Source organism: Dipodomys ordii, unplaced genomic scaffold (genome assembly GCF_000151885.1).
Source record: "Dipodomys ordii isolate 6190 unplaced genomic scaffold, Dord_2.0 Scaffold248, whole genome shotgun sequence".
NCBI classification, from domain to species: Eukaryota; Metazoa; Chordata; class Mammalia; order Rodentia; family Heteromyidae; genus Dipodomys; species Dipodomys ordii.
The window spans coordinates 245,922-258,342 of NW_012267464.1; the positions used below are offsets into that span (position 1 = coordinate 245,922).

General features: G+C 38.8%; 1 pseudogene and 1 gene segment (V, D, J or C); both read right to left on the reverse strand.

The window, feature by feature from the left end:
- Positions 1-201: 201 nt before the first annotated feature.
- LOC106000872 lies at positions 202-850 on the reverse strand (annotated as a pseudogene).
- Positions 851-10,196: 9,346 nt separating this feature from the next.
- On the reverse strand, positions 10,197-11,000 carry LOC106000868. The segment is given in 2 exon segments: positions 10,197-10,570; positions 10,932-11,000. Coding segments are annotated over 2 exon segments (381 nt in total).
- Positions 11,001-12,421: the final 1,421 nt, after the last annotated feature.

Here is a 12,421-nt window from a genome sequence, read left to right on the forward strand (position 1 = left end):
CCTCACCAAGGATAAAATAATGATCCTATCACTAGTTTAAATGATTTTTTAAAAATTTCTATATTTATATTTTGATGCTTAAACCCACATTGATACCATAATTTAGAATCCTTAGGACTACTAACCCATACCAATTTTTTTTAAATCAAGAGAGAAAACATAAATTTTGTCCTGTTGGATAAGCAAAAGAAAGAAAAATATAATGTTGAAAAAAAAAATTTTTTCTTCTACCAAAACCTTGCAGTAACTTTCTAAGCCTGGATTCCTGTGAGAAGCCCTCTCAGCAGGGGAAAGCACCAAGAGAAGCAGCTGTGCGGGCAGCCCAGGCTCTCACTTCTGCTTCCCTGGGAGTTCTATGTTATGGCTTGTATCCCTGTGGGAGGAGCAATGTAACCTTTTGACAGTAATAAGGGGCAACATCTTCAGGCTGCAGGTTGCTGATGGTGAGAGTAAACTCTGTCCATATCCATCACCACTGAACCTTGATGGAACTCCAGACAACAAAGTATCTGCAGCATAGATCAGGAGTTTTGGAGCTTTCCCTGGTTTCTCCTGGTACCAGGCTAAACTGTAATCATTGCTCTTACTGGCCCTGCAAATGAAGCTGGCATTGTTTCCTAGAGACAGAGACAGTGAGGATAGAGACTGGGCCATCTGGATTTCACACCTGGTTCCTGTGTAGAAACATGAAAATAAACATCCACACTATTAACCAAGTTATCAGAGGGCTTCCTGAAGAGTAAAAAATCCTGATGACACTCGGCTCTGTTAAAGCCCAGCATTGTTCTTTCTTACCTGAGATCCAGAGCAGCAGGAGCCCCAAGAGCTGAACAGGGGCCCTCATGTCCATGCTGTGTGCTGCCTGAGATTGACTGCCCCACAGAGTGTAAACAGACTGTTATGAAGTCCTGAGGGCTGTGGGCTGTGCCCTGGGCACATGCAAATCACCATGGGCTAGACAGAGCTAGAAGAGCTGCAGGCTTCTGAATGTCAGTAACTCAGCAAGAGCTGTTTCCCCAGGTGTTCATGACCATGCCACAGCAGGATACATTTGTCTCTAGAAAATTTGTTTGTCTCTGGAGGCCAAACAGAGACCAAGTTGACTGCTCTGTTAACTGTAGATCTGTTTCTTTCTATGTTAGGACATTCTTTTATTTCAAAGATTTTATCTAGGATACTCTATTGCAGAATCACATGTTCAGAAACCACAAGAAATTAAGGAGTTTGTGACTCTTGCTATATGTGGATAATATTAAAGGCAAATAGATTTCTACTTTTATCTGAGTCCCTAAAATCCTTTATGGGGTATATCATTATTATTAGCAGCCAGTGATAAAATGGGTTATAAAGAGATAGATAAAGACATACATACCAGTATGCATACATAGGGATGATATATGATCAAGTGAAACCTGAGGGATAACTATGTAGTCTGTCACCTATCTACCCATGCATACAAATATACAGAAATATATAGACTTATATTAAAACTAAAAAGAAGGAAATGTGAAAATACAACACATAAAAAGATGATAATACACTTTGAATAACTTTTCAACCCAATACGAAAATACAGAAGAAATGGAAGGATTTCTAGGTTCATTTGAAAGAATTAACACCAATACCCCTCATAATTCTAGCAGAGGCTCACAATAGCCCCATAAGTATGTTCATATGACCATATAAAATTATGCTGATAAAAATGATCTCTATAATCTGGAAGCAAGAGTATTTGTTGTTGTTTTGTTTCTTTTTTTATAGTGTTCTGTTTGCAATTAGTTCTTTCTTGTTGGTTGTGGGGCTTGAATTCAGCCTGGGCACTGTCCAGTTTTATTGGTGGTTAATTGGAGATAAGAATCTCATGGACTTTTCTGTCTGGGCTGGCTTTGAGCTGTAATCCTCAGATCTCAGATCTCAGCCTCCTGAGTAGCTAGGATTACAGCTGTGAGCCACCAGCAACCGGCGGCAGCATTAAGTCATTATTATTATTATTATTTTATTAAACTGGGACAAGCTATCCCAGCAACAGACACTGAAACATCCACCAGGGCAAAGTCAGTACTGACAATGGAAAATCATGAAGAGGAATAAGAGGAGATGACATCTTAAATGAAGTCACTTTACATTCACCCTTTCAAAATTAATCAGAACTGGGATATCAAGAGAAATAGTTGTTTGCCCACTTACTGTCCATACTTGTCTACCTTCTAACTGGACAGAAAGTTAGCAGTCTTACCTTTGTCACCTGTTATTTGTATTTATTGTAACCTCTGACTAGTACTCCCAATCAGTGCATAATGTTCTCCTTTACCCAGTTACACAAAAGAACCTGGACACCCCCTTCCTGCCTTCCTTGCCCCGAGTACAGTTATTCCTCCCTCCCTGTAATGGGCTGCAACTGGGCTTATACTCAAAATGGAACATTTCTGGCACAGGGCCAATGTGTGTTCTCCTGTGCCATTCATATTAACTGACCTTGTCACCCTGTCAGCTTTTTGCCTGATCTTTTCAAAAGTCTTTCAACAAGATAACATCCCCCACCCAGGATACCACCTGGGAACAAGTCAAGGCCATTCTGTTCCTACAGGCAACCAGAGACATCATTTACACTTCCCTGCCTTCCCAGCGCAGACCTGGACCCCAAAGGACCCCAGCTCCAGGGATTCCTTGGTGACTCCAGGCCATCAGGAAGTGGGCAAAAGAAACCAAGAAACCCATTGCCTCTGGTACCTTTAAATAATTCTGCTACCTCTTCTTCAGGTTAAAAGATTACTCCCTCTCTTCCAGGATGCTGGGATTGCTGCGTCTCCAATCTGAGACAGAAAAGGCAATTTCAGGTCTTTGATAGCTCCTTCTGGGAATCACTCCTTCCATGTCATACTCCTCTTTTGGGCTGCTAACAGCAATTTTTCCCTTAACAGCAATTTTGCCTTTTATAAATTGTCTTGCATTTTAGACAACTATTCTCATGGAAAAAGGAGGGCTTTACCAACCACTGTCAAGCAGATGCTTCTGGGACGGTACCCAGCCAGCAACCAAACAGGGACCCCTGACTACTTACAGCAGCAAGTAGCTCCAGAAGAAATGACCTCTGCCCATATCCCCGGCCTGGTACCTCTATTTTTATTAAACAACAGAGTGGGGAATGTAAGCATTGTGCCACCTCAGTTCCACCCAGACCTACTGGACCTTCCCTCTCTCTGCCCAGACTCACCTGAACTCCCATCTGCCTTACTTCCTACCCTCAGACCTTGTTGCTACCTAGATAGAAGATGTCTCCATGCACTTTCTCTCTGCGGCAAATATGGCTCCTCTAATAAACCTCGTGTGCCTGCCTGCCTCTGTGTGGTCCCCTGGGATGGATGTGACAAATCCTTTCAGTTACCCCCTCCCTTGTTTTTCGCCCACTTTCCCTTCCCTCCCATCCCCCCCCACAACAGATGTGAAGTCCATTTCCAAGATATTGTCTTATACTATTGCTATTGCTAAGCAGGAGCTCAAAAATGGAGGGACATAGGGTGAACAAAAGCAGCAGTGGAACTCATTTGAAATGGTTGAAAACTAACTGTACATCCTGTGGGTGGGGACAGGCAGGATAAACTGGAAGAAAATGAGGGAAGAGGTGACATTGTCCAAAAATAAATGTACTTATTACCCAACATAGCACAGTTACCTCTCTGTACATCACCTTTATAATAACAATAAAAATTTTCAAAAGGGAAAGCTAGAGAGAGAACTTTGCTGTCCGTAGGCTAAAGAAAGATACTGGATGCATTATAAGATGAATCTGTGTAGAAGCAATGACATAATGAAGTTTATAGAAATTCAAACATTTAGCCAGGTGCCAGTGGCTCATTTCTGTTATCCTATCTACTCAGAAGGCTGAGATCTGAGGATCACGGTTCAAAGCCAGCCTGGGAAGGAAAGTCCATGAGATTCTTATATCCAAATAACCACCAGAAAACCAGAATTGGTGCTGTGGCTCAAGTGGTAGATCTCTAGCCTTGAGCTGAAGAACTGAGGAACAGTGCCTAGGCCCAGGTTCAAGTCCCACAATCAACCAAAGGAAAAAGAAAGAAAGAAAGAAAGAGACAGAGAAAGGAAGAAAGAAATTCAAACATTTGTACTTCCAAGATAATGTAAAGAAAATAAAAAGAGAAGCCACATATTTATCTGATAAATATCTATAAAATATTAAATATTGAACTATTATAACATATTTAGAAAATATTATGAATGTGTATTTCAAATTAAGTAGTTAATGGTTGGGACACTGATAGCCATCACCTACAAACCAGGAAGAGTCACAGGTAAGACCATCACATCTGGACTTGTAGAAGTGATGACTAGAGGAGTACAGTCTGAAAGCCACAACCTCAAGCCTGAAGAGGGAAGACACCAGAACCATTATGTATTCTTCTTGTCCCACCAATTCAAGAAAATAGTATATACTAGTTTAGAAGAGGAAGTCTTCAACTATGGGACTATCTAAATAAATTTAACTAAAATGAATGAAGTCATAAAGCGGTAGAGAGAGACAGAGATAGATATTTTATTGATTAATGGTCATTATAATAAAAAACGAAGGAAAAAATCCATGAAGGACAGATTTTGGGAATGCAAGAAGGACCTATCATGTGCTTTTCCCAGGGCATTGGAATATGGTCATAAGAGTATGGAAGATTGGAGAAAGATCAATAATTGCCTTTATTAATATTATTTAGAATATTAACTAGGTCCATTCTGGTCTTTGATTTCTTCTTGGAGGTGGAAATCACAAGTGAGGTAAAAGCCAGGGACTTTGCTACATGAATTGCCCTCTGCTTTGGAGATTGATTTTTTTTTTGGTCTTTGACTCAGAGAATGGAAAAAGCTATTTTAACCTGCCACATCAAATTTGTCAAGAACAGCATGGGAGGAGGTGGGCAGTAGAAACTACAGAACAGGAAAGAGAAGTGAATTTGCTTGTGCATGAAGCAAACACTGCAGCAGGCCTAGTTCTCCTATTAAACATCTTCAGGAGCAACCGAAGCAGTCTCAATGAGAGCATTAGTCAGGTTTTTTGCAGCAGAGTGCATCACTGTGTAAGGTGAAGTATCATCCTACTGACAGAAATAATATACAACATCTTCAGACTTCATGTCATTCATTGTCAGGGTAAACTCTGTTCTATATCCACCACTATTGAGCCAGCATGGGTCCCTAGAAACAACAGTAGTAGTATATTTAATGATGAGCTTGTGAGCTTCTCCTGGCTTCTCTTGGTATCAATGCATGTTATAATCGATGTCTGTGCTGGCTTTGCAGTGGGTGATGGCTTTGTGTCCTTTAGTGGTAGACAGGAACTCTGGAGACTGTATGAACATTGTTTCATCTGTCTGATTATGGATGCAAATAAAGAGGACAAGTCAAGTGCATCACATTTTCAGAGGATAAAGAATATTAATCCCTTTTGAAAATGTACTATTCTGTGATGATTCTGTGGAGTTAATTCCATAAAGAAGAGAAACTGTTTCTCTTATGAAAGATCTAGAGGAGAAAGGCTGAGAATCTGAGCCTGTGACCATATCACCTTGGACCTGAACTGTGATATGAGTGAATTGTGATTTCCATGTTGGTCATGAAATACTATTTGGCTAACTTTTATCTAAGCCAAACTTCCAGGAAAAGAAAGTTCCAGAGATATACAAGTAATTATTTTTTTTGCCAGATTCCCTAACTCATTAGCTTGTTTTTTTAACAAACTTTATTGTTTAGTGATCATGAATAGAATAACCCAATTACCCAGAGATAGAATGAGACTTAAGACTGAAAATAGAGGAAAGATAGGTAGATGAATAGAGAGAAACCTAAAATAATTCAATGAATAATGAAGAAATGTGTGAAAACATTCTTTGTAAAATATATTGTTATTTTCTGCAAAGTACAGTCTACCTATTGGGTATCTGCTATCACCTCCACATAAGCCAATTGTTGTCCTTCACTCCTGAATGAGCTTTTCCATAACCAGGATTTAGGACAGTTAATATCAGGCTTTGCCTCTGTATTCTGAAAGGATATAGATTCATGAACAGCTTTGTGATCATGAACAGCTTTGTGATCATTCCACATGCCTGAGGTAGAAGTCTCCTACACCTTTGGATGACATTCATGTTTTTGTCCTTTCAAATTGTTCCCATTCAGAAACTGAGATATTCTCTATCCTACAAACTGAAGTCTATTCAGATTACTCTGCTCTATAAACATGTGCATTACTATCTTACCCATCTCTTTTAGTGTCGACCTGAATGAACTAATGTCTGGGCTTGTGACCAAGACAAGCATAACCCCAAACCCCTACTTGAAATAAATGACCTTAAGCAAAAAAATCTGGATATGTTGCAGCAATAGAAGAGTCCTTGTGAAGTCTTCAGTTCACCTCTGTAACACTGAAAAAAACACACAAAAAGAAAGACCAGCATCTTGAAACTAATGCCAAACATTTTCATGTGTAGAATTCCCTGGTGCTGACAGGGCTTCTGTGTGGCTGTCCTACAGAACACTAAGATGTTCCCCATATTTTATCTAAGCTAAGGCTGAAGAAACAAGAACACTCAGATCCCAGTGTTATGATGACATTTATAAATGTAAAAATTTCCCAATCCAGTGACTACTCAAGCTGTAGAAGTGAATGCATCATTATGGTACCGGCAAGTATTATGTGCATTATTCTTCCTTTGAGGACAGTAACTTCACACATTTCCAATTTAATTGTCTGTTAATACAAATGTATTAGCATATGGACAGGCACTACTAACATTTTGATGTGCCTTTTCCACAAAGTCTGTGTAAGAAGGATTTTTCTCATTGGACCTTTGAGTGTCTATGCTAAGAGCTAGAAGACCTCAAATGTCAGTGAGTTGTGGGAAGTACTTAGATCCCTGAAGGTGCTGCCTTTGAGAGGGTTAAAGGAGTAAGTCAGATCTCTTAAGAGTCAATTGATATGATATGAAGACAACCAAATAATCATCCTCTTCAACATGTGGATTTCTAATAACTCAACATGTCCTGATACAGACATGACAGCCCTCTCCTGAGAACAGACAAATAAGGACACTGCACCTAGGACTTTCTAAATCTAAAAGTATGGATTAAACAAAACTATTCTTTGTACAGTGCTCAGGTACTTTGTTATAACAACTGGGTATGAGCTAATGAAGGTATGCGTATGTATTTGCTCATGCATGTATATGCAGTTTCACATCTGTGTGTCTTTAACCTGTGGGTTAAATAGACATGTTCTTAATGGGGCTTATAGAGAAGTAAGGAGAATCTCTTACCCTTGATACTCATCCTGTAAACACAGCTGATTTTTTTCTGCCAGTCCTCATGCTGGAATGCAGGGTCTAGGCACTTTCCTTGTACTACATGTACTCAAGACCAATGCTCTACCACTTGAGTCAGAGCTCTACTTCCAGATCTTTTTGGTTAATTAGAAACAAGAGTTTTCTTTTCCTGTCTGGGCTTGCTTTGAACCACAATCTTCAAATTTCAGTCTCCTGAGTAGCTGTAATTACAGTTGTGAGCCACCAGGCCCTGGCTTGCACAAGGCTTCTTAGACCTAACAAAGAACACTTGTTATCTTGCTGAACTGAATATTTACATTCAATAGATCTGAGATGTTTTATAATTTTGCCTTTGTCACATGGTCTTCATGATGTTGATGATGTTGAATTCTGTACAAACTCTGAAGAGAAAGAAATAATACTGCATCCCTATTTAGTTGAGTTTGGTTTTTATATTGTTAAGAATTTGGCTTGTTTGTGAAGAGATTCTTACATATTTCATGTAAAAATTTCATTTTCCATTGACCTGTTACTCAATGAAACTTCCTTGCTTTGCTTGCAATATGCTGATGATACTTAGAATCAGTGTGGAAATGTTTTTGGCTAATGAAATCCTGATCAAATCTTTGAGTTTTGGGTCATATGACCACAAAAGGTGGCCAGCTCTCAACTTATATTACACAGTTTCTACAGAAAGTGTATTTCCCAGAACCCTTTTCCCTCTCTGGTTTCTTGTGGATATACTACATGAGGGCCTCATATAGAATTCTAAGCCCTAAGATGACTCAGTCATATCCATCCCCAGATATACAGGAGGAAATAGTTGAGAGCCGTAGGCAACTGAGAACTTCATACATTTTTACATATTTTATACATATTAGATATGTTTTATATATTTTTATTGTACAAATACTGTACAGAGGGTTACAACTGCATGAATAAGGTAATGAGTACATTTCCTATTCAGCATTGTAACCTCCTCTTTTGTTTTGCTCCTACCATCTTTTCTCTCCTCACCTCGCCAACTCCTCCTTCCCCCACCCAAGTTGTATAGTTTCTTTTCAAGATAGTGTCTTGTACATCTCATTGTTACAATGGATCAACCTATATTATATATGTTTTTATATATTTTATATGTCTAAATATGTTTTTTCTGTTAACAGATTCATGTGGATATCTGACTCTCAGTAAATTCATATATGTAAGCCCATTTCTAATTCCTCTGATATTTATTGAAGTTCATGGGTCAATTGCAAATTAATTGTTTTTTTTTCAGAAGGCTCTTTGGTAAACTCAACTGTATTACTTTTGTTTACATAATCTCATATTTGTCTCTGTATTCTATGGCTTTATAATTCTTTTACAAATACTTAAGTTATGTAATCAATTCTCATAAAAATTCATCTTCTTTATGTATTCATATTTCATATAAGACCAGTCATTATTTCAACAATAATGAAGTATAACAAGCTCCTCTAAATCTAGGGGCTCATAACACAAATCATTTATGCACTGATGTGCCTAATCCAGGCAGGGCTCAGCTTCTTCATTTTGTTGCAGGTCCCTGGTCTTGTCTCCATTGTGTGGAATTGTTTGATCTGAAAGACAGACATAAGAGGAAATGACCACTTAGGATTACGTACATTTGGCAGCTGACTTATTAATCACACAGTAATAGCACTGTGTTGGAGGCCTCATTATAATTAATTTTTCTTTTCTAATGACTCACAGACTTGTGAGAGAAAATGAGAAGCCGAGGTGAGAATTAGAAATCTAATGAGTACTTCTGTATACCCTGTTAAACTGTCTGAGCAGAGAGGAGAACTGAGATTCAACTATGACATTTCTGGCTGGTCTTCCAAAAAGGCTACAATTGTAGATAAACATTGCATTAATTGTTCCTGTTAAGATGTTTCCATAAGTAACTTAAAGCTATTCTATTAGTTCATATACATTCCAGACCTACACTTCTCCTAGGAATGATATCTTGATGAACTCAGAGCATTTCCAACTTCATGCCACTTTTCCCCAGATGGATTGGAGAGCATCATGGTGAAACAATTTATAGCATCTGAAGCAGATGCACACTGGTGGAGATGGACACTGGTGGAGACTTGAGATTTCCCCAAGTCCTAGCTTGTGAGATGTCATAGTTCCAGGTGTCTAAGGTAAGGTGATAGAAGTGGATACAAGACAGAAAAGATTAATGCTGCCCCCTTGACATGGTTTTTCATATAAAGACACAGAGGATGAACAGATAAATATAGCACCCTTGAAAAAGTGTTCAATCTCAGACTTCTGGGACACATGAACCATATTGCAGGGTTTAACCACACAACATTCTCTTAAATAGAACCAGAGCCCCAGGACACAGAAGGCAGAGATTACTGCGCTTTGTGCAATTTTGTATCTTCCACAGGTTGATTCAGCCAAGAGACACTGATGAAAATCTGGTGATGGTTTGATGGTCAGGTAGGGTTTGATGAACACACAGAGCAGAAGCTAGGAAAGGCATAACTGGGCTTCCAGGTTCTGAACAGAAAGCATGGCAAAAGTTGTAGGCTAGTGTATGCTGAAAGGAAGTATTATAAGTTTCATCACAGAGAGAATAATAATCACAGCAGACATTTGGTTTTTAGATTACGGGTTGACTATAATATTACTGAAGAGAGAATTGCTTTTTTTCTATAAATACCTAATGGTTTATCTGGTCTTTATATTCAGGTAATTATTCTCCTGGTTGTTATAGATTACATTTTGTTGTATTGTCATATACTCTTCACCTCTACTCAGAGTCACTCTCATATTGAGCTCAATATCTTCCTCCTAGGCAGACTCACACAATCTGCTATGCTGCTCCCCAAACCAGCCAGCCATGAGGGCAGCTCACCCAGCCAGATGGGAGGTTTTTGTTCAAGGCTGTATCACTGTGGGAGGAAGATATGTACCTTGAAAACAGTAATAAACTCCAATATCCTCAGCTTCCACCCTGCTGATTGTCAGTGTGAAATCAGTGCCTGACCCACTGCCACTGAATCTGTCTGGGACCCCAGATCCTCGTTTGGAAACCAAGTAGATCAGGCGATGTAAAGACTGGCCTGGCTTCTGTAGGAACCAGTACAAATAGGTGTTTCCATCGCCATGCAGAAGACTCTGACTAGACCTGCAGGAGATGGAGGCTGCCTCTCCCAGGGTGACAGGCAAGGATCTTGGAGTCTGGGTCAGCACAACATCTCCATTGGATCCTGAAATTAGAATAAGGCAGAGTGCAAGGTTATATATAAACATAGAGAGCCATACATGCATTACTTTTATTTAGATGTTTCCTCTTATTCATATTCATGATTTGATTTTTAATTTAAAATACTAAGTATTAATAGTAATATTCTTGCTGCAGAAAAGTGTATCTACGAGTCAAGAGCAGTATTTCCACCCAGCACAGTCTTCACTCAAGCACAGGTTCTAGCTTTCTGGACTGTTCCTCACTCTCTCAGACCTAAACCTCATTGCCCTACCATGAACATCTAACACATGGATAAATTACCACTGGTCCATGAGAGCTCACCCTCCCACACACTCTGATTCCTCACCTCCCTTTGCCCTTACCAGGGATCCAGAGCATTAACAGCCACAGGAACTGAGACAAGGACTTCATTTTTAGGAGTGAAATCAGGAGTCTAGATAGGTCAAGGAAGATTAGAGCTGAGCCTTTATTTCAGACTTAGAAAGAAAGGTCCTCCTTAGGGAGCAATATGCAAATAGCCAGGTGGCTGTAACAGTGTAAGAAAAGAAAAAGGAAGGGTGTCTAGTGGCCATCGAGTTTGTTTTTTTGACATAACGTCTTGTACATCTCATTGTTGTGATGGATCACCCTGTATCCCTATTAAATTTATTTTTTCCCTTCCACTTCCCAAATTATGCCAACATCAATACAGTGAAAACAGAGCTTATACCGTGGGGAAGAGACATAAAAAGCACCAAAAAAAAAATCACAGGATACCTACTGAATACATTAGAAACAATAGCAAGAAAGAAAGAAAAAAAACCCACTTGTTTCCCTATCTTGGGGTTCATTTCGATTAACATCATCTTTTCTGACCTTTTCTGCTTGTCCCAATCATATACAAATCATATGCAAATAAGGAAAACCATGGGACCTATGCTTCTTTGGGCCTGCCTGAATTCACTTAATATAATTTTTTCCAAGCCTTTCCATTTCCTAACAAATGGGGCAATGTCATTCTTTCTGATGGAGGCATAGAATTCCATTGTATAAATATACCACATTTTCTAGACCACTTATTAGTTGGATTATTGGGGGTTTTGCAGGCTTATTTTTAGGAGGTTTAAATTTTTGAGTGCTAAATATATTTTAAATATATTTAAAATCATGCATAGCAAGTTAAAATCTTCTCCCATTCTGTGGGCTTTCTATTTATCTTGCTAGCTATGTCCTTTGCCATGTAGAAACTCTGCCATGCAGAAACTCTCCAGTTTGAGGCAACCCACCTATCCAGTTTTTCTTTGAGTTGTTTTGATTCTGGATCTTTACTTACGAATTTTTGAGCTATGCCTAAGAGCCTTAGGGTTTTTCTACTCCTTTCATATTTTCATGGGATCTTACTTTACCCTGAAATATAGAATCCACCCAAATACCCATCAATGGACAAATGAATCAATAAAATGTGACATATACACCCAATGGAATTCTAGGCTTCTATCAGAAAGAATGATATTGCATCATTCATAAGGATATGGAAAGACTTGGAAAAAATTATTAAGTGAAGTGAAACAGACCCAAGAAACATAGATTGTATGGCTTACCTCATTTGTGGGAGCCAAGAGGTGCTTATGGATCCACAAGTAATCACACTGGATGACAAAAGACAAAGAAGAAAAGTACACTTGGACATGATAAATTATACAGGACTGTATACATTCACTCAGTGAAACCAAAGGAGAATATGTTTAGGAGAAAATCACCAAGCCTCAATGAATATATATATATATATATATATATATATATATATATGCAATTAAAATCATTGTACATTTGTGTTATTTTTTGCTTTTAATTTTTATCTCTTTTCTGGCTG